Source organism: Neolamprologus brichardi, chromosome 20, assembly GCF_056152115.1.
Source record: "Neolamprologus brichardi isolate AB-2024 chromosome 20, ASM5615211v1, whole genome shotgun sequence".
Taxonomy (NCBI): domain Eukaryota; kingdom Metazoa; phylum Chordata; class Actinopteri; order Cichliformes; family Cichlidae; genus Neolamprologus; species Neolamprologus brichardi.
The window spans coordinates 31013432-31036332 of NC_142123.1; the positions used below are offsets into that span (position 1 = coordinate 31013432).

General features: G+C 39.1%; 2 protein-coding genes across 2 annotated transcripts; both read left to right on the forward strand.

The window, feature by feature from the left end:
* The first annotated feature begins 2680 nt into the window (after positions 1-2680).
* LOC148097028 (uncharacterized) lies at positions 2681-7111 on the forward strand. Its single transcript, XM_087834275.1, has 7 exons — positions 2681-2738; positions 4040-4396; positions 4591-4797; positions 4920-5021; positions 6253-6290; positions 6369-6524; positions 6950-7111. The coding sequence occupies exons 1-7, from the start codon at positions 2681-2683 to the stop codon at positions 7103-7105; spliced, it is 1074 nt and encodes a 357-aa protein (XP_087690401.1). The 3' UTR covers positions 7106-7111.
* Positions 7112-13395: 6284 nt separating this feature from the next.
* LOC148097029 (uncharacterized) lies at positions 13396-22576 on the forward strand. The gene is made up of 7 exons (XM_087834270.1): positions 13396-13435; positions 14269-14319; positions 16164-16562; positions 16694-17128; positions 20703-20816; positions 20965-21005; positions 22457-22576. The coding sequence occupies exons 1-7, from the start codon at positions 13396-13398 to the stop codon at positions 22574-22576; spliced, it is 1200 nt and encodes a 399-aa protein (XP_087690396.1).
* Positions 22577-22901: the final 325 nt, after the last annotated feature.

A 22901-nucleotide genomic window follows, 5' to 3' on the forward strand; every position in this document is an offset into this window, starting at 1 on the left:
TCCACATGGTATCTGCATGCTGCAGCTCCGGCTTAGCTCCACACAAGGAGAAAGTAATGTTCAAAATTAAATAAACTGAACAAATAGGTAAGAAAGCAGATAGAGAAGACGATAGTAAGGCCATAAAGGCCCGTTTTGCCCCTCCTGGATGGCAGCTCAGGTTTGTATACTTTAAATGTTTTATTTTCTTCTTTCTTACTTTCTGATTGATTGACACAAGGTATGTGTGATGTGATTTTTTTTTTATTGTCTTCTTCCGTAAGCATCTCTCACAGGTTGTCGAGACTAAACCCTGTTCAGTCCACATAGGGCAGTCCTTCGAAGGCCGGGTAGGCTGAAAGTGAGTGGCTGTGAATTTGGATGGTCTAGGCTTCAGATGTGCATTACCAGTGGTCTCGGTGGAGTTTAATAAACTCAGCCGTCTGCTCCTTGCTATCTAAAATATAACAGGACACTGGAGTAAATTCTCGACCATCTCACACTTCTGTTTAATCAGTTTTCTGTTTGAGGTTTATTCAGCTGTGTGAAAACTATAAAGGTAGGACAGCTTGACTTATTTGTTTAATTTATTTATTGTGGATAGAAGTAATTATGCCACAATAATAAGGGAACATTCACATCTATTAATCTCTGCCAAACCGATTTACTTAGGAGCAAATAAAACACTGAAAAAAGCCAAACAATAACATTTTTAAGTTATCTAAGTGACTTATATATCATGTTTACCCTGACGAGCGAAAGACCGCGGAGGTCTTAAAATGTCCACTGTTCTCACCGACTCTAGTGAGTCTTGACCTCCCAGTCAGCTGGAGCTGGTGGGTAAGAGACGTCTCTGAAAAGGTTGGAGCACTTTTGCAAATATGAGATGTCTTGATAAATTGAGCAGGTATTTGAAGTTTACACAGCTACTTTCTCGCCTGAAAATATGTTAAAAGTTTATTTTGTGACCCAGAAAGCTTAGTAAGAGTAATTTTAAAACATTCATTTAAGGTCATCACGTGTTTTGTGAGCAAATGCTTTTGCATATTTGTAGTGTTTCCTCCCTTAAAGGAAATATCTACTTTGCAAGTTGCCCTGTTGTCATCTGTTCTCGTAAAGTGTAGCCAAACTTTTGAGCGTTTGAGCCACTTAAGCGCCGTGTTTCCTACCAGGTAAATGAGGCTCTGCAACGTGGTGACGTCGAGGCGACTGGAATTGATAAGGGAATCGTTTGCAAAAATGATAAACAATTCCAATTAATTGAGACAGTGGGAACCGGTTCTCAACAAGAACCGGTTTTCGATTCCCATCCGTACTCACTCCTTTGTTTAGATCTATCTGGTCTTAGATAGTAATCTGTATTGTATTTGGGCTATTGGAGGTTTTTTTGTAAGCTATGTTTGTTAGTATGACGTTTTCAGAATTACTAAGTAAAAATAGTGGTGTACAAACATTTGTCAACTTTCTTCTTTTCTACAGGTTTGAACATGGCTGCTTCCACAAAGCAGATGGTATTTTTCATATTCATGTTCAGATTTGACTGTCTATGTGTGTAAATGGACTGGTTTTTATATTGCACTTTCCTTCTTTACTTGAGCATTCAAGCGCTCTGTGTAAGAAGCCTCATTCAGCCATTCATACATGCACCTTTTCCTACAACCAAATGCTTTCTATCTAAAATTTGCACACTCTAATGAATGCACCTTGGGTTTAAGTATGTTGCTCGAGGATACTTAGGCATGCAGATTGGAGCCCGGAGCTCTATCTCCTGGGCTACCTTGTGTACACACACACATGCACACGCACAGACAGCTGACCTCAACTCTTCGGTAATGGCTTCTCTCTCCTCTTTGCTCCTCGTCATTTATGTGTAGACAGAAACCAGCTCCATTTTAAAGTATGACAACTGCATCTTTCTTCTTCATTGATCTTTTTTTCACTCTTTGTTTTTATGCACCACTCTGTATTTATTCATTTGTTATTATTAATTTTTGGCTCTTTTCCACATTGTGTCTCTTGTCCTGTCTTCCTCCCCTCACTCCCAGTCGGCCATGGCTGATGGCTGCCCCTGCTTGAGCCTGGTTCTGTTTGTGGAGGTTTCTACCTAGTAAAACGGAAATTTTCCCTTCCCACTATTGCCAAGTGGTTCCTCATAGGTGCGTCGTCTGGTTGTTGGGGTTTTCTCTGTGTTATGGTAGGGTCTTGATGGAATGATGGAATGATTCAAAATAAATATACGGCGATGGGAAATTTCTGTTTCAACTCTCCCGACCTCTGTCTTATTGTTATGTAGTTGTACCTTGAACTGTGTTCAAGGCCATGACGCCTTCATTATTCATCTGGTACTTTTGTGATGTTGAGAGTTTAACTGACAATTTTCAAATAGGAAAGGCAAATAAAAATGCACATAGAACTACTTGGTTTGAAGTCTACTGTCATATGAATTGTTCTTTAAACATCAACGCTCAACCTACCAGAGCCAGTTACTTGGAGTTCACACAGTTGTAATTCCATTGGGTCTATGACTCTGTAAATAAGCAGCTGTTCACTAACAACTTTACCAAAAGTGTATGTGTGTGTGCGTGTGTGTGTATGCATGTGTGTGTGAGATTTGTTTGAAGAAGGGACCACATCATAAAAGAGAAGTGAAAACTTCCTCGTTTGAAAGTGAAAACAGAAGAGAAGCCATCTGAATATCAGTATGCCTCAGAACCTCAGTATGAAAGTCTTCCGTGCTTTGGTCTGTTTCATCTTTCTTGGTGGGTCAATTTATTAATATTTCTTTAATTTTGTTATTCTCAGTATTATTTGTCTTTGTTTCCTTTTTATTTCTAGTTGATCAGTAAGTTTAAGCTTCTTGTTGAGCAGTTGTAGCGATAAACTGTCTCAGCATTTTTTCATTTTCATCTGCCTCTTACATGTTATTGGTTTCCGTGGTTAAACGCAGAGTTGGAAAGAGTTAGTCAAACATGCAGTTCACTGGAAGTACAACTAAACCTGTGAAGAACTAAAAACTGCTTTACAAAGACAAGAAACCCTTGAAATGATAGGTAAAGCAGTTAAATGTTACCATCATTTTCGAAAGGTACTCAGAGTTGGTTCCTTGTTTGCTGTACCATTCTCATCTTTTGTGAAGCAAAACATTAGAGAACAAGTGTTGACAACCTGAAAGCTTTGGATGTTAAGCAACAAAAAAGACAATTTTAACCTGTAAACATCCAAAAAGCAGATTAAGATGTCGTCATAAATAAATGAAACTCAAAGTCATTTGTCTATATTTGTTGCAAGTTTGTAAATTTGCATATTCGTAGTGTTTCCTCCCTTAAAGGAAATATCTACTTTGCAAGTTGCCCTGTTGTCATCTGTTCTCGTAAAGTGTAGCCAAACTTTTGAGCAGGTATTTGAAGTTTACACAGCTACTTTCTCGCCTGAAAATATGTTAAAAGTTTATTTTGTGACCCAGAAAGCTTAGTAAGAGTAATTTTAAAACATTGATTTAAGGTTATCACGTGTTTTGTGAGCAAATGCTTTTGCATATTCGTAGTGTTTCCTCCCTTAAAAGAAATATCTACTTTGCAAGTTGCCCCGTTGTCATCTGTTCTCGTAAAGTGCAGTCAATCTTTTGAGCGTTTGAGCCGCTTAGGCGCCGTGTTTCCTGCCAGGTAAATGAGGCTCTGCAACGTGGTGACGTTGAGGCGACTGGAATTGATAAGGGAATCGTTTGCAAAAATGATAAACAATTCCAATTAATTGAAACAGTGGGAACCGGTTCTCAACAAGAACCGGTTCCCACTGTTTCAATTAATTAGAATTGTTTATCATTAAATTTGTAACTCTGAGTCTTCCTCAGCAAAAGGTTTGTGTAGATGCCAACAAAAACCAGGAAGTCCATGGTTTGCAAATTCAAATAACTAAAACATAAGTTAAACATACTGAAAACGCTGACTTTATTTGAAAAGTTGTGTTAAAGTGAAGATTTGTCTTCTTTCATTTTAATAGATCTTATTAGGCTGCAAAATTTTATGAGAAGAAAGTAACTAGTGATTTATTGTATTTTCAGCAGGACTGCAGGATGCAGGATACTCTGGTTTTGTTAATGCAGAAACTCCCATCTATACAGAAATGGAGGGTGGAAGCATCACAGTTAAATGCACATTTTCTTTACCTGGAAGAAGGAGACTCTTCTGTACGGGAAAATGTGAAGAAGGAAACATTCTCATTGACACAACTGATGACTCAGCGCAGAATGGCAGATACAGCATTAAATATAAAGCAGGATTTTATCCATTACATAAGACAGTTCTGAATGTGAGCATCACACAGCTGAGAAGATCTGACTCTGGAATGTACAGATGCTGTTTGGACAGAATTTTGCCATTTGATTCAAATGAAGAATCTGAGATTGTTGTCACAGACGGTGAGTTGACTAAATGTCATGTTTGTGAAGACATGAAGAATTATTTTCTTTCAAGTGACTCATAATATTTAGACAAAATTGGTTTTATAAATTCTTCTGTAAAACACAGAACAACCCCAAACTGTTTCTCGCATGAACACATACAAACTTCTTTGAGTAGTATTGTTGTGATTGTGGATGTTTCATTTTCACAGCTTCAGTGACCTCAAAACCAAAGTCTACTGTGCAACCTTCGCCAGTTTCAACATTTTTCTCATCAGCCTCCATGACAACAGCAACAGTGACAACATCACCAAAGACCCCAACATCACAGAGTTTAAATTCCATTTCAGGAGGCACCACACCTTCACCAGCCTCCTCTTCAACCTCCAAACAAACACAGACATCTCTTCCAAATTTAGGTACATTATATATATATATATATATATATATATATATATGTATGCAGTTTTTCTGAAAAGTGAGTAAAGCCTTTAGGCCATATATTTACACTGTTTGACTAAAACAAATATCTTGTGGTAAGTTACTGCAGGTACGCTGCCTGTGGTGGCTCTTATTCTGATCACTGTCTTACCAGTGGCTTTGCTGATTTTCTGCAAGAAGAGGAGGGCCAGTAAACCTAAAGGTGAGCCTAAAGTAAACATGCACATAAGACAGTGTCTTCATCACTTCAGAAAACACGGTATTGATGTCTATCGCCAACCTTAAACAAGCTGCCTTGCAAAAATGTATTAATATATGTGGCTGGTAATTCTTAAAAGTGCTTCCGCATCATGAACCCTGATTCCTCCCCCAGCTCCCTAATCAAAGCTTGAGGCTTATGAGGGCGACTTATGGCAACTTTCTCACTTTAAAAAAAGGGTCGCAAGTTGCATAACAGTATCATCGCTCTGCCATATTTACCATAAAGTTTCTGTTTAACACCTTATATTCTTAGACTCCTAATGATGATACTGTTATACACTATGTTGTTGAACAAACATTTAGAGATCTAAGATTGAGTCAAAGTAAAAAATATATATATAGCTTTGAATGGCCAAAGAAACCAGAAAGTTTTATCATCACTTCATGATTACAGTAAAAGGGGATCGAAAAACTGGATTTTTGATGAGTGTTTAAAGTTAAAGTCATAAACACAACATCTGAGGTGCAGCCAGATTTGGCAGCTTCATTGCTTGTGACTTTGCTGTGGCAGTGAATGCAACTCTATTTTTAACCACACGACCAGATGTTCATTTAGGATTCAGAACCGTGACTAGTCACAGCAAGTTATTGAACTCCCGACAGTTGTGAAGTCAGTAATCTTTGCAGTTTCTTATTAGAATAATGAATGAAAAAATGTAATCAGGATAATAATCGTTCAGCTCCTTTGGTGTTAATGAATTGATGACAACAATGAGGCAACCCCCCCAAAACAAGAATCGTTTTACAACTGGAGACCACTGACAATTTTACCTTCCCCATCTTTTTTCTTTTGTATTTTTGACTAATGTCAGTGTCACTACTGGTAGAATGAGGTGATACCTGGACCTTACACAGGTTGCATAGATCGTCCAACTCAGCAACATCAGCAGGGCTGGTATTTGCTACTTTGTGCAAAATGACCTCCAAAAGGTGTACTAGTGTGAAGGTCTCTGACTAAATAATCAGAAATAGACTTCATGAGGGTGGCCTGAGTTGCCAATGTACTTTAGTGGGCCCTCTGTTCATTACCTGGCACCGTGGAGCCTGACTGGCATTTGCCAAATGAGATTAATTGACATCTGATGTGTTTTTAAAGTGTTCTCTTAGGTTTTTTTAAACAGCATTGGAGCAGCATATGAAAGACAGATGTTTACTTTTTGCTTGTTCTTCAGGGCCTCCTGTGGAAACAGAGTCCCCTGACATTACAACGGTGAGTTTTAGGAATTACAAGACACCTGAACTTGATTTTAGCTTCATTTGATTTCAATTAACTTTTTTTGTCCTCCAGGCCAGTCAGTTGTATGAAGAGATCAGAGAGGGGGACAGATTGAGCAATTTACCTCCTGAAGGAGTATTTTCAATTTACACCACTGCCAAATGCCCCCAAGGAAACAGAGTTGAAAGCATAGATGACTACAGCCTTGTCACCTGTCCTCAGAACAAAGTAAGTACTTGATTCTTCAGGTTTCATGCCAGAGCATTTTTGGATTTTATCAGGTAGTGGGAACTGTGGAATCATCCATCAATATAAAGATCATGGTCCTCTTACAGTCAAGGATTCAGGATGATTTCATAAGAAGCACTTTGTGTTGCTGCAATTTGTTTTTGCATCATCATAGTATCTATTTCTGTGATTTCTACCTATTTTCTTTTTCTTTTCTTCTTTTTCTTTTTCTTACCCCCCCCCCCCTTTTTTTTTTTTTTTTTTTTACTAACAAGGCACAGCTGGGTGTAACCCCCTTTTTTAAATGATGTAAACTGTGAAAAAAAGAAATGTGAATTTGTGCTATATAAATTGGAATCTTTGTGTATCTGTACAATTTAATTTGTTTAGAAAATAGTTTCTAAAGACTGATTTGTATCTTCCAGAGTGAAGAGAACTTGAGTAAGATTGCTGCCACCAACAGCGCCCCCTGTGGCCATGCAGATGTTTTGTACTCCACGCCTCATGTACATTTCAGCACAGCCAACCACACCAAAGACGCCTCACCTCCTCTGTATTCTACTGTTGGAAACCATCAGTAGTAATGTTATTACTATTATTAGGCTTATTGCTATGATAGTTGTAGTTTGTTCAGACCAACTGGTAATACAAACTTTCCTCCATTGATCATGCCATTGTGATTTTTATTAGTCAGGGAAACAAGCAACTGCTGAAATAATGCATTTCATAGTGGATCAACAGGCATAACTGATTTGTAGCAACCTGATCATAGTCCATTGGATAGTCCACCTTTGTATTTAGCTGAGGAGTTTATAGAAAGTTAGCCTGTAGTTGATAACTACTTAAAAGTAGTTGGTACTAACTTCACACAACTTTGCACATGAAGAAAAGTTCCATTTTAGTGCAAAGGAAAAAAATACATGAACAATAATCAATGATCAAAGTTAATAAAGTAGTTCACACAATGATGATTGACTGATGATTCAATGACTAATGATTATCAAATAATAAGAAAAACAGTGAAGTTTATATTAAAGCCCATTTTTTACATAATCTTTGAGAATTTCTGTATTTTGTTCACCATTTTTTTTCTTGGGCTATTACTTGAAATTGAGATGAATTGAATTGAATTTGCATACAAGCAGCAATGTCATCTCCTGCACATCTTATGTAAGCTGTTATTACAAAGCAAAACAGCCGATTTCAGTTCGCAAAATGTAAATATGCAGATTGGAGCACAATTTAAGCTTCATGTTTATGATGGAACTGCAGTCCTTACAGGCAATAAATAAATATTAGGCGGGATTAGTTGATCTCTAGTGACAGTTTCAGCAGATGCTGAATGGAGTGCTGAAAAGAGAACATTAGAAATAAATTGATACTTAATCTTTTACTCTTTCTTCACACATTTGTGGTGTTACGTTCTCTAACATGCATCTTATATGATTTGCTCTGGGTCAACTGCACAGAATGTACTGAAGAATGCCAAAGACCACCCAAAAAATTGGACATAACTTTCAACTATGGCTGCAACGACTCATCAATTAAATAACTTCATTTAAAAAAATTCTTGACAAAATGTATTTTCTTCAATGCCTTGTGTGATGCGCGGCTCTGTGGTGCACCGATGTGTTAAACTATGTAAATGCAAGTGTTTCACCCACATTTGCTATGAAAAACAGACCTGCAATACAAATGTATTTAGGAGCAGCGTATGAATAAACAGTCTGACAACATTAAGCAGACGCAGCCTCAGTTTTAAACATAAAAACCGTTGGCAGCAGTAATGATGACGCTGGCACATTTTATTGTGAAGCTGGATTCTGTTTACACACCAGGAAGAGCAAAGCGGCTGAGCTGAACATAATCTGACTAATGACATGAGAGACAAGCTGACATGGGGAAAAAACAGGAAGTGAAAACATTGATGTGGGAAAACTGAAAACACTGGGTCACCAACCCAGGAACCCTGACACTAGCTCTCTAGAGAGAGATCAAATTGGTGATTGTTTGATTTCCACTTGGTTGCATGCATGTACTTTGTGTGGCACACTGTGTGGTTTAGGAGGCAGGGTGTGTCTGTTTACCTTCGTGGTTGGGAGCCTGTCTCTGTTATGAAAAAAAAATGATTAGATTATTAAAAGCTTATAAGCTACAGTGAGACTAGTTGCTGGCACCTTGTCTCACGGTCTTGAGGGTTGCACAGTAGCACTGTTGCACGTCTAGGGTCCTACAGCCGGTCGTATCCCCTGGCGTATTGCCCACGGTTTTGCAGGTTTACACAGCCAGCAGGACCTGGCTGTGGCTAACGTGTTAGCTCAGCAAGCAAAAGCTTCACTGGCCTGCTAGAGGAACCCAGCTTGTTCTCACAAGTTTCACTCTCAGGCTTCCCAGTTCATAACATGTAACATCAAGCATCTCATTCACACCATAAGATAAACAATAAGAGCAGTGGTGTGGGGATGCTTCGTGTCTTACCCGTTGAGACATGGGAAACCCAGTGTGTGTGTTTGTGTGTTGTCTTCTGGTTTCTATGTTATGGCTGTCTTTGCCCCGTGTGAGTACGGCAGCCCGAATGTCTCATAAACATATGGCATCCCTCTCTATGCCTCTAGGAGACGGGCATGAAAGATGGTTCCTGAGGGTTGCCCAGCAACTTACAATTCACATATCTGTGCCCTGGCTACCCCTTGGTACCTGGACCTTGTCCTCAGTGCCATCTTTCAAACAGCTTGAGGACACTGACCTGAAATGTCTGTCCCTGAAATTGCCTTCTTGCTGGGTATAATATCTACCAAAAAGATTAGTGAACTCCATGCTCCATAGGTCCACAGGCATTGCTGCAGGTGGTTGCCGGACAGGAAAGGGGTGATCCTCCAGCCCAACCATGCATTCATGCCGAAGGCTACGAATAACTCCCACTGAGGGCTTGAAGCAGTGTATGTCAGGCATATCCAGCCAATTAAGAGGAAACACTAGCTCTTTGTGAGCTCCCACTTTAGGATCCCGGGCAGACATCTGTCTAAGTAAAATAAGAAATATTGTATTAATTGCATTAATATTCAAAAATGTAAAAAAGCCAAAATCAATGTACATGGTTCAATTAGCCATACAGGTTGGACACTGAATTATTATTATTAATAGTAATTAATAATAAAATAATTCAGTGCTGCTGAAAACATCTGTTTTGTAACATGTAATGTAACATGTTACCAACCCAATTCAGTCATTACATTAGAGTTACAATTATGGCATTATTTGTCTTATACTTTGTGTTAAATTATTGTTTTTTTCCCCAGTTGTATCCATAAAGGTTGAGTTGAAAGAAAACAAATCAAACAGGCTTTTTTTTGTCCTGTGAACTCCTCCTCAGCTGATTTCTGTTCCTGAGGGAGAGGAAGATAGTGGAGCAGTCTACAGCGGAGATATGGTCATTGTAACTATATATCAACTATATATTTTTAGTAAACTACCTGTCACAAACCTCTTGGTAACTCACAGTTTTGTGTCACTATTTGATGCAGCAATAGGGCTGTGCTCTTCATGCAAACTGATCCCAGGTGATTACGATATGATGGCAATCTGTCTGTGTTTATAAATTAGATGGTGATTAACTGCAAACCTGCACCACCAGGATCAGTTGCCTCATCCCAGGTGATTTGTGGACTTGCATTGTAACCATAGTGGTCGCCCAGAGGTTGAGTACGCTGCATGCTCAACGCTACAACACAGAGCAAACACCATCCCCAATGACACAGCGGCCAGGGAGGCAGAAGAACAGCACATGAAGAAGGCCCTGAGTAAATGTGGTTATCCCAGCTGGACTTTTGTCAAAGCTGGAAAGACACCTAAAGAAAGCTCCAGCCGACCCAGGAGAGAAGGACAACCGCTGCCCAAGCGAAAACCTGCAGTGATCCCATATGTGTCAGGAGTATCGGAACAGTTGAGACGCATTTTTTCTAAACGCCGCGTCTCTGTGGCTTTTTAACCCCAAAACACGCTCCGCCAAAAATTGGTCCACCCCAAGGATAGAGTCCCCCGACCAGTGTTGGGTACAATGTGTTACTAAGTAACGCGTTACTGTAATTAAATTACTTTTCCACTGAAAAAGTAGAGTAACTAATTACTGTTAATTTTTAGGTATTTTAATTACAGTTACTTACAATGTACTTGCGTTACATTGTAAAATAATTAAACTCGCTGAATATCACTATTTAATTTCAATAATTTGTCTTCTAAACGTAGAAGTAAACTCTGCCTCTTTAACATCGTTGCAGTGCAGGTGCACGTCATTTTGCGCCAGTTTGCTGCATAGTCGTATTCTAAAGCGGAAGATGTCGGACTCGGCTGAAGCGAGTGGCTGTTTTTTTAAAATGGACATATTCCCGTCTCTTCCCTTTTCTGAAACAAGCAGACAAGAATATTACACTAATATGTAAGCTATGTCCTGGGGAGAAAAAACTATCGGCTGCTGTTAATAGCAGTAATCTACTGAAGCGGCTGACACGAGAGCACAGACGAACACTTCTGAGTGATCCTTGTTCATCATCCATGGATAACACCGCGGCAACTCCTGCTAAGCAGGCAAAACTTGATTTTACTTCAGCAGCACAGAAAGCGTCTGAAGGTGAGCTTAAAAAATGATTGCCGGCTACATTGTGGAAGAGATACTACCTCTGCGTACTGTAGAGTCTCCGTCTTTAAAAAAATTTATTTATTATTTAAAGAGTTTAATTTCTATTGTTTGCCCACTCAAGGTTTATAGGGATTTTAAGAAGTATTTAGTTAAATTACTTATTTAGTAATTAAGTTACTTTAATGACACAGTAATTAAATAAGTATTTTAAACACAATATTGACTAAGTAATTAGTAATTAAATACTTTTTTAAAGTAACTTCCCCAACACTGCCCCCGACACAAACAGAGTAACATAGTGTCAGTGGTTATGAGAATTTGCATAATTATGATTAAGGAACTGACCTCCCAGCCCATTGTTCCCTCAGTGGGCTGGTTTCAGTCATTATGCAAATGTACTGTTTATAAGATTGGGGAAACCTGCAGTCAGCTGAGACTGAAGAAGTCACTTGGATGAGTGACGAAACGTTTCTCCCACAAAACGCTACGTCCAGATGAACAGAATCAACTTACAGCGACAAAGGGAAGCAAAAGTAGACACACTGACATAGCACACAACACTGTCACAGTAAAACAGGAAATACGACACATACGCACAGACAGTCAGAGCTTCACACAACAACATAACAGACTCAGAGGGTAACACAGGGAACACAGAGACAAGGCTGACTAGATGTGAAACGTGGGATCAGGACAAGCTAAAGACAAGATAAACAAACCCAGGAATAACAATCATCAAAGAATTTCTTTTCTTTCTTTTTTCTTTTTTTATTTTGCCTGTCCTGTAACATGAAATAAGCAGAAAAAGTATCCCTTTTGTCCATGTACATCACAGGTGTCGAACTCCAGGCCTCGAGGGCCGGTTCCTGCAGGTTTTAGATGTGTCCTTGATCCAAGACAGCTGATTTAAATGGCTAAATTACCTCCTCAACATGTCTTGAAGTTCTCCAGAAGCCTGTTAATGAACTAATCATTTGATTCAGGTGTGTTGACCCTGGGTGAGATCTAAAACCTGCAGGACACCGGCCCTCGAGGCCTGGAGTTTGACACCCCTGATGTACATGGACAAAATTTACCCTTCTCCTTTTTATAAGTCAGCATGACTTTAGAATATTGTTTCATTAGGAAGGCTCATTCATGTCCATTCACCTGTTCTTGCTCCAGGTTTCCTTTTTTTTCTTTTTTTTGTGTCTGTAACTTGTTGGGGGGGGGGGGGGGGGGGAGTGTTAGGATTGCTGTAAGCCTCAAATAAAGGCAGTTTTCAGTTATCTTCACTTTTGGTTCCTCTGTACAACTGATGATAGAGCATTTAGTGTTTTTATCTCTTTGTTGTTACTGTTTAAGTTCAGTCTATTGTGCATTTGTCAACTCAACACAATCTGAATAAAAACTGAACAGTAAAGGTTAATTTAGTAGAGTAAAAACTAAACATTGTACAATACAAAGATAATGAATAGCTGTTTAAACACCAGCAAACTGGGTAAAAGGCATTTCCAGGTGTTTCTATAACTTATTTTGTCAGAGAAAAGGGAAACAAGATGTCCCTCGAAACTTCGCACACCACAAATGCATGGTTCACTTCCTTTTTATACATAATTAGCATATCTTAAACACTTTAAACACAAAACTTCTGCTTCCGTCCAGGCTCACTTACTGTTACGGGGTGTATTTACTGTATGTCATCATACAGTACGACATAGAGACGCGAACTTGACACGGTGGAGACAGCAACTAAGAAACTGTTAAAGCTTCTGCTTTTTTCTTTTAGGCATGCTATTAATTTTTGCAAAACCAATAAATTTTCTGTTGCTTTGCACAGCTGGCTGAATTCACCAATCCACACAGCAGGTGAATCCACTTGGCTAAGAGGTGAGTGTTTAAGAGGTGGCCATTTCAACTCTGTGATAGTTTGTGATAATTTAGTGTGTATTTCTTTATGGACACTTCTGAAAATGGACCCATACTGTTGGTTCTGTCTCCTGCATCGGAGTATGTAATGAGACTGGGATTTTGTGCAATTCTTGCAAGGTCATAAATTACATATTGTTATAATTACACAATCTGTTCCAAACCCTAAACAGTCCCTGACTACTAGGACCTCCAAGCCTGTGGTCAGCTCTTGCACTGAGGGGGTGCAGAACAGAGTGTGATGCATTTGAAGGCAGAACTACATTGCTGAGAGAAGATAGAAGTTTCTGGTTTGCAAGTGAAGACGGAAAAGAGGGAGCATTAAATATGAAAGTTGGTCACACTTTGAGCTGCTTCATCTTCCTCAGTGAGTAAATCTTCCTATTTCTCTGATTTTCTGTTTGTTTTCTTTTTTTATTTGAGTTAATTGGTAAATTTTGCTCATTGTTGAACAGTTTCCATCTATCTCCTGTGGTTAAGCATGTTGTTCTACCATATTGTTCAGATTCAAAAATACACTTACACTGCAGTTTACTGAAAACACGTCAACTCCTTAATATAAACCTACACAAGCATCTTTTAGCACAACCACGGTTTGCAGCTTATTTTTGTTAGTTTCCTCCCACTTTGCTCCCTAGAAATAATCTTTATAATATATGAAGAGGTCTTTCTTCCATACTATTTCAAAAAGTGCAGTCTAACTTGTACAACCACTCAAACTGGACTGTTTCTTCATAACAAACCAGAGAAAAGAGTCTTAAAAGAGACCTCGGCTAAGATATTTATAAGCAGTTAAATGATACCATAATTTTCAAAACTACCCAGAAAATTGGTTCCTCTTTCTTCCGTTTAGAAAATGTTTACAAAGCAACAATCTTTTTTTGCATGCATCTTTATCAACACAAAGGGGAACAACATCGCTCAAGTGTTAAACTTAGAACTTGAAGTGCTAACCAACAGTTTAAAAAATGTCATTTGACAAAGAAACACACTAAAAGGAAATTAAGATGTCATCCCAGACCAATAAATTAAATCCATTTTCTCTCTTGCCGGATCTTAATTAAATCTTCCTCAGCAGATGGTTTGTGTACATGTCAGGAAGAATCAGGAAGTTCATCTCTTTTGGATTTAACGAACATAAAACATATTGCTGTATTTTACAGGAATATAGTGAGTCTATAATGTTTATCATTTTCACAGGCCTGCATGGAACCATTGGTCTCGCCAACGCAGAAAGTTCCATCCATACAGGTAAGTGAAAACATCACAAGCGAATGCAGATTTGTAATCCCTTGAAGGAGAATGCTCGTGTGCGTCTCTTAAGACTCATTGGATTACCAAATGACAAAGTGTGATTTGTCACTCCAGAGATCACGTTAATGCTCTAGAGTCCTCTGACGCTGTGCATTGTGCTTGGTGATCATGGAAAACCCATTCCATGAAGCTCTGTGTACACTGTTCTTGAGCTAATCTGAAGGCCACGTGAAGTTTGGCGGTCTGTAGCCAATGACTGAACAGAAAGTTGGCAAGCTCTGGGCACTATGCACCTCAGCATCTGCTGATCCCACTCTGTGATTTTACTCTGGCCTTTCACTTTGTGGCTGAGTTGCTGTCGCTCCTGATAGCTTCCTGTTTGTTATACTAACACTAACAGTTGACTGTGGAAAATTTAGTAGTAAAGAAATTTCATGATTGGATTTGTGGCACAGGTGGCATCCTTTCACGATACCATACTGGAATTCACTGAGCTCCTGAGAGTGACCCTTACTTTCACAAATGTTTGTAGCAGCAGTCTGTTTGCCTGGGTGCTTAATTTTATGTCTGTGGCAATGGGACACCTGAATTCAATGATTTGGATGGGTGAGTGAATACTTTTGGGAATATAGTGTATATTAATGCCTAATGAGGGAAACGAATAAGCAGGTGGGAACACAAGTGGAATTATCAGGGAACAGGGGACTAAGGAAGAAAAAGTAAATATAGAGCACAAGAGATAGAAGACTACCAAACTAAAAAAGAAAAAGATATACACTGAAAAAACCCATATAACACAGAGACACTAAGGAGAATAGTGTCAAGCAAATACAAGAAAAGAACAGAACCCAGAAGATATTTTAGATAGAAGATACGATAAATAATAAAACTTAAAAGGAATTAAATCTAAAGCTCTGGGATAACTAATGAAAGAAACAAACAAACTAAGAAGCATAGGTGTCAGGGTCCTGGGTCCCCTGACCCAGCATGTTTAGTTCTTTGTGCTTTTTGTATTATTGTACTTGTGTGAGTTATTCTGTGGTTTCTAGTTTCGATCCCTTGCCCTTCATGTTTCTGTGTACCCTCTGTTCTGTGTAAGTCTGTGTCTGCATGTTTGAGTTTCCCTCTGTGTCTTTCGGTTCTTAGAGTCCTCTACCTTATGGTTTGTCTCTGTGTTTCTTAGTTGCTGCCTCCACCGTGTCAAGTTCGCGTCTCTATGTCGTACTTCCTGTTTTACTTTGAAGGTCCGTGTCTTATGTGAATGCGTCCTGCTTTCCTTGTCTCGTCAGTCCTGATTTCTCCCAGCTGTGCCCTCCTTCTGTGTCTCATTCCCCTCGTTACTTCCCAGTGTATTTAAACCCTGTGTTTCTCTGAGTCAGTGTCGTGTCGTCCCTCTTGCTGTGTGGATCTCCCTGTGTGTTTTAGTTTGTTGTTTCCCAGTTTAGTTTGTATGTTTTTTCCTGCCAGCCAATAAAGCTGTGACTTTAAGTTAACACCTTGAGTCTGAGCGCCTGCATTTTGGGTCCTACTCCTGCCTGCCACACTGCACTCCTTGACAATAGGAGGATATTTAATATAAATTAGTGCTGTCAGCGTTAATCTCGTTAAAATGACGTTAACGCTATAACTGCATTAAGGCAGCAAATCTTCGTTAGCGAGTTAACGGGAATCGCCCTGTGAGACGGCTGCACGCCGTCAACGTGTTGGTGCGATTAGCTCGTTAACACGTTTATGCCGTGCAACCCCCAGTGCGTATGCTAGAAAAGTGCTTGAAGCACAGAATAAAGTGCTGTATGAATATGGGTGAATTTGCCTTGCAGTAAAAAGCCTTTGTCTTTCAGGGATGGACTGCAGTAATTCCCAGTGTGTTGACCCCTGTCATAACTACAGTGTACTGAATGATGACTGGCGTTCAACGAATAACACAGATATTCAGGTCCTACACTGTGATAAAAACATTGACTGGCAAGGTTGGTATCGCCTGTTTCTGGGGGAATCTGGTGCTCATATTCCAGAGAGGTGTCTCGACCCCAACAGGTGTGGAACTCATGCTCCACTGTGGATAACACAACCTCATCCCACACAGTCGGGTGAAATTCTAACTCGCACTGTGTGCAGTTCTTGGAAAGGCAACTGCTGCCAATTTGAGTCACACACCATCCATGTCAAACACTGCTATGGAAACTACTATGTTTACAAACTTGTGAAGCCAGCCACATGCCAGCTTGCATACTGTGCAGGTAATGTTCTGCTTTAAATAAGATTGCACTGTAAAAAATAATTTTTTCTACCTTGTCCTTAAATTCTGCTGTTTATAACAAAAATGATTTCAACACCAACGCAGTACTATCTCTTTATTTATTGTAAACAGAGGTGAACATAACAGATCCTGGAGTTCCTTTCACCACACCTGCTCCAACACCAAAGGTCTCGTCACCCTATCGGGTCCATATCAATGTTACAACAGCAGTGGATAACAGCACAGCAGTTGAGGGGGAGGTCCGCCTGGTTAATGGAGGTAATGACTCCTGCTCTGGCAGGGTGGAGATCTTCCACGGTGGACAGTGGGGGGTGGTGTGTGATGATGCCTGGAGCCCAGAGGAAGCGCAGGTGGTGTGTAGACAATTGGGCTGTGGCAGGCTCCTCTCCATACCAACAAATGCAGAATTTGAACAGGGTAAAAGACACATCTGGTTGGACAATGTCACATGCTCAGGCAGCGAAACACAGCTCTCTGAGTGCCATCACTCAGGGTTTGGATCCCACAACTGCAGCCACCATGAGGATGCTGGTGTCATCTGTGAAGGTAAATTTGTGCAGCTGGAGGTCTCTGTTTTATGGTCTGTCTATGGTATGTTTAGTCGAGAGGTTTGCAATCACTAACAATTATAGAAATATTACATTTTTGAATTTTACGGTATTATAACCACATGATTTTAACATAAAATATTTTGTCTTTTCATCATGAATTATTGGAAATGTCTATATTTTTAATCTAATTAAATCTAATTTTTCTTTATTTAGTCAATTAATCAATGATATTTTCAATAACTCTTATTTCCACTTCCTGTGGGGAAACCTCCTGTTCAAGACTCCAGTACCTCACCTGCTCAAGTCTGCCCACCTGTGAATATCGCCAGGTTATCTCAACTCGTTCCACAGCATAATTAAAATAATGACCCCAGAAACATATGAATTTGAAAATAATCAAATGTATTTTTAACATTGCTCAATAGGTCAGTTAGAATAAAAATGAAATGCATAAAAAATGTATTAAGTAATACAAATTAGTGCTAGTATTTAAACAAAAAATATTGTGCAAATAGGAAATCATTTTTTGTAAATTCAAATAAAGCTTCAAATTATATAAGATTTTATTTTCCTGTCCAAAATAACAAGCTTCCAAAGTTTCAGTTCATGAATTCACGATTGCAGTGGTCGGATTCAGCTTTGTTTTCTGTGAAATGCTTTCACATTTTTAAAATCTCTTGTTCCATTTTCTTCCATCCTCCTGGTTGCATTACATTCTTCTTTGCTAGTATTGAGTGCAGTCGTTGCAGATGACACGGGCGATACTGCCCTGTAACTTCCTGTTCCTGTTATTGCAGATAAAAAATCCATTTATGTGCTTTTAGAATATGACGAGTCGACAATAATGGACACTCTTTTGAGATGACGTCCCCAGCAGCTAATAATCACTCTAAAGACGCTCTCTATAATGAGTCTGAGAGGTGCATGAGCCTCTTTTCAGGACAAATTCATTCATATGCATGTGCTTAATACTAGTAAGACGGAACAAAACAGAATTTGAAAAAGACTAATCACAAATTTGGTTGTATATTATAGTTTCTCTCTTGGTCTTCTCTCAATGAGCTTCATGATGTAGTCACCTGAAATGGGTTTCACTTCCTTGTCAGGGTTATTTGTGGAATTTCTTGCCTTCTTAATGTGTTTGAACCCATCAGTTGTGTTGTGCAGAAGTCAAGTTGGTACAGAGCTGAAGCCCTATTTGACAACTGTTAGAATCCATATTATGGCAAGAACCAATCAGCCAAGTAAAGAGAAACGACAGTCCATCAGTACTGAAGGTTAAACTTTAAATGTGTCCACAAGTGCAGTCTCAAAAACCAAGCACTATGACAAAACTGACTCACGTGAGGACCGCCCCAGGAAAGGATGACAAAGAGTCAAGAGTCATCTGAGTCACCAGCCTCAGAAATCACAAGTTAACAGCACCTCAGTTTAGAGCCCAGATGAATGCCACACAGAGTTCCAGCATGAAAATGACCCCAAACACACTTCCAGACTGTGTTAAAGAAGGAGAGTGATGGAGTGCTGCGCCAGATGGCCTGGTCTCCACAGTCACCTGACCTAAACCCAATCAAGATGGTTTGGGATGAGATGGACCGCAGAGTGAAGGCAAAAGGACCAACAAGTGCTCAGCATCTCTGGGAACTCCTTCAAGACTCAATGAAGCTCATGGAGAGAATGTCAAAAGTGTGCAAAGCAGTAATCAACGCACAGGGTGGCTATTTTGAAGAATCTAAAATATTAAACATGTCTTGAGTTATTTGACACTTTTTTATTTACTACATAATTCCCTATGTGTTCATTCATAGTTTTAATGCCTTCAGTGAGAATCTACAATGTAAATGGTTACGTAAAAAAAGAAAAAACACTAAATAAGGTGTGTCCAGACTGACTGGTAGTGAGGCTACTCCTGTTTAATAGTTTACTGTCACGTTTCTCTCATTAGCTAACAAAACTGAAATTGTGTTTTCTCAGCAAGCATCATCTATGAGATGTTTCCAACAGGTAAGCTAAGATAAACATTACTGTAGAAACATTAGGATAACCATTACCGTACAGACATTAACATAAACAAGGTATCAATCCAACGCACTCTCTAAAACTGATCTATTCAGAGTAGATGTCACAGGAGCTGCCGTGCACTGTAGTGCCGCCGTGGAAGGAAAGCTCCACTTTGTACAGTCTGCATTTAACTTTGTTTTCTATGAAACACTTTAACATTTTTTTTAAAATGTCTTTTTCCAATTTCTTCTGTCCTCCTGGTCGTGCTACGTTCTTCTTCATTAGTATTGAGTACAGTCTTGGCAGACGAGGGGTGATACTGCCCCGTAGCTTCCTGTAATGTATTACAGTTACAAAAACACAGGTGGTTTTAAAATATGACGCATAAACAATAAAATTTAACATCAACGTATTTTTATAGTCAACGAATTGTTGGAGCCCTGCCTGTTATGGGTGTAGCCTATTGGCCAAGTATTCATACTGATGTAGATGAGACCTTACTGTATTATGTGAAAAGAAAGCATGTATTGAAAAATCAAGACTATGCAACTTAAAGTACAAATTGAGTATACTGCTAACAGGACCCATGCATAAATTACTAACACCTTATAGTAATATGCAAATAGTGTTTACTATAGTCTAAGGAGCTTGGAAAGAAAAGCGTCTGGACTTCTTTAAGTTGCTTGAAGACGTTTCAGCTCTCATCTGAGAAGCTCCTTCAGTTCTAAGGTCAAATAGTGGAGAGGCCCAGATTTAAACCAAGTGGGAGTTTCCCCCCCACAGAGGGACAAAGGAACCCCTGATGATCCTTTAATCGCCTGAGCCGAGGTGTGAAACTGGGTGTGGGTCACAATCAGCCAGAGTTTCGGGAGAGTTCATTGTGAAACCTGGCCCCACCCTATCATGTGATTTCCTGAGGTCAGATGGCCCAGGATGTGAGTGGGCGTTAAGACATCTGGGAAGAGATATCAAAACTGGATTAACTCCCACTGGGTTTAAATCTGGGACTCTCCACCATTTGACCTTAGAACTGAAGAAGCTTCTCGGATGAGAGGTGAAATGTCTTCAAGCAACTTAAAGAAGTCCAGACGCTTTTCTTTCCAAACCTGGATGACTGAGAACCTTCACAGACAGTGTTTACTATAAATACACACAGAGTATTTAAACTTAAGAGGGTCAGTGTCCTGATATTACAATGAAAATAAGAAATATACCAAATTAAAGTCTTTTTTTGTTGCTTAACTGAAATTTCAATGAATTACTATCAGTTACCAATAACTCTTATTATAAGCCGCCAAACCAATATAACAGAAGATGAAAGATGCAGGCCTGAATATGTAGCTGGGGATCGACTTAGCTGTCACTTCGTGGATTTGGCAGCAGGCAATTTATGGATTTGAGTAATAGTTTTTACCACAACTACTGAAATGTATGTAATTGTTCATTGGGAAGAAGACATTTCACATTTAAAGTATTAATGCTATTATTATTATGCATGTCATATAAACAAAGACTGGTTCACAGTTTAGATTATTTCTTTTTTTCTTTTTTTCCTCTCTCTCATCCAGGCTCTCACCCAGATTTCTCCCTGCTTTTGGTTGTTATAATTGTGGTCATGGTAGTACTAATGCTGCTTTCTGTTCTGATGTTGATCTACAAAAGAAGGACCAAGACCTCTGTTGGTGAGTAAACTTCTACCACTATCTGTACCTTTAACAGTTATTCAAATTATTTATCTTCAGACCTTCTATCCAACAGGATAGACACCAACTTCACTCACACTTAATTTAATCTAATGATGTAAAATATCAATTTTTGTCTTTTTCCTAGATTTGGACAGAAGGAGAAACTCAGACCACAACCAGACTGAGGTGACTCGTCTGTATTTGCTTTACTATTACTCTGTAACAAAACAAAGCACAGTGTGAATTTGTAGCTCAGAAAAAGTCAGGCTTTTGCTTTTTATTTAGTAAATACAGATGTTCTCTCACCCAATGGAACAAATGGTTTTCCACAATTAACATTCAAATTCAATTTCCTAATTGGTGATTTATACCAAGAATGTATCAGATGTCTTTGTGTAGTTTGAACATTAACAATCCCTCAGAGGCATATGAATGAATGATAAGAGGCAGGTCAAGTTTGGAGGAACACCCCATTTATACAGCATCTACATTTATGACAAAGGATAACAAAAAATAATTTAATCTCTCGAGGACAGAGGGTAAGCTCACTACATGAATCATCCATTACTCACAATCCCCTGTAATTGCAGTATGTCAAGAATGGTTATGTCTCTAAATGGATGGAGTGATCTCTGTGGGAAAAGATGGCATCACATCAGAATTATCTAGCTAAAGTGCAAATTATTTAAACCCGTGTTAAATTTGTAGGTTTGTTCACTTCCAAAGAAATGAACAGTCTCTAAAGTGATTTTATGGTTTCAGTTTATTGGAGAGAAACAATCAACCAAAAATCTAGAAAAAAACCCTACAAATTACATAAATTATAAACACGTATCAGGATGAATTTTGCCCCACTCCCAGTTGATCCCAATAGCCTTCAGTTTATTAACAAACTCCTGTGACGTTTTGGGCTGATACACTAGCTTTCTAGTTATTATCCCCATGAGGATGGTTGCACTGAGAATGATTGATGGTCATTTTATATCGCTTCCATTTCCAACAGTGCACCAATTGCACCAACAGTGGTGAACTTCTCACCAAGCTTCTTGCTGATGGTCTTGTAGCCATTCCAGCTGTGTTCAGGTCTGCCGTGTTATTCCTGACATCCTTTGACAGCTCTTTGGTCTTACCCACGGTGGTGGAGAGACTGGAATGAACAAAAGCTATTATTTAACACAGCCAGATGAACTTCTAATTGCATTCATATTTATGTCCATGACACACAAGCACATACCTCTGCGTGAATCCCCTGTTACTCTGAAGATTACCCACAGTCCTTTGCAATTCCTAGCCAATGTGACATTTGAGACAGTAGGTGGTAGCATTGGCCCATTAACATTAATCTTTTTTGTGCAACCGCAGACACACGATTCCTTAGTATCTCTTAAAAGCTGCCTTACAGCTGTTATAATTTTTTTTTTATAGTTTTTAGTGCTTTTCTACTCAAACCATCAGCTTTGGCAAGGGATATGTGTCAAGCAGACTGGAGCAGCCAGGGATTGAACCACCAATCTTCCAATTGTTAGACCTGCTCTGTCTCCTGAACTACAGCCACCTGTGTTATTTTCTATTTTTTCTTTTCTTTTTTTTATTTGAATATTATTTAAATAATTTATTTTGCTTTCTTTTTTCCCCAGATTGCCCTCTATGAAAATTTTTGTCCAGTCTCCAGATGTGACGATTCAATCTACCAGAGCCTCGATCCCACCAGCAGCGACCAAGACCAAACCTACTGCAGTCTCACGCACTCAAAATAGACAGTTTCAGACATGCATTCAGATCATCTCATATGACACAGAAAATGCTTATTTTTATGCGCGTGCACAAAAAGTCTGAAGCAGAAATTTTGGCTTTTACAGAGGAAGTTGATAATGTGATACTCGTTATCTCCAAATGAGGTTTTAGTTTTCATCGAGCCAGGTAATTCAAAGAAAGCCTGTCTGTGTTCATAGTGTACCCCTCTGGTCAGACAAAGCTAAACAAACACTTAACCTACTGGTATATTTGAAGGATTTTGCTCCTTATCAGTTTAAAAGATGTTGGCTATTTTTTTAAAGTCAGTGTTCACCTTTGGACCTTTTA

What these genes read in the sequence shown, in the direction of transcription:
- LOC148097029 (XM_087834270.1), top strand. Translation starts at nt 13,396, where the DNA reads ATGAAAGTTGGTCACACTTTGAGCTGCTTCATCTTCCTCA. An exon ending in GAGCTGCTTCATCTTCCTCA is followed by an intron (nt 13,436 to 14,268) that starts GTGAGTAAATCT and finishes TCATTTTCACAG; the next exon opens with GCCTGCATGGAACCATTGGT. An exon ending in CCAGCTTGCATACTGTGCAG is followed by an intron (nt 16,563 to 16,693) that starts GTAATGTTCTGC and finishes TATTGTAAACAG; the next exon opens with AGGTGAACATAACAGATCCT.
- LOC148097028 (XM_087834275.1), top strand. Translation starts at nt 2,681, where the DNA reads ATGCCTCAGAACCTCAGTATGAAAGTCTTCCGTGCTTTGGTCTGTTTC. An exon ending in TGAGATTGTTGTCACAGACG is followed by an intron (nt 4,397 to 4,590) that starts GTGAGTTGACTA and finishes TCATTTTCACAG; the next exon opens with CTTCAGTGACCTCAAAACCA. An exon ending in TCACCTGTCCTCAGAACAAA is followed by an intron (nt 6,525 to 6,949) that starts GTAAGTACTTGA and finishes TGTATCTTCCAG; the next exon opens with AGTGAAGAGAACTTGAGTAA.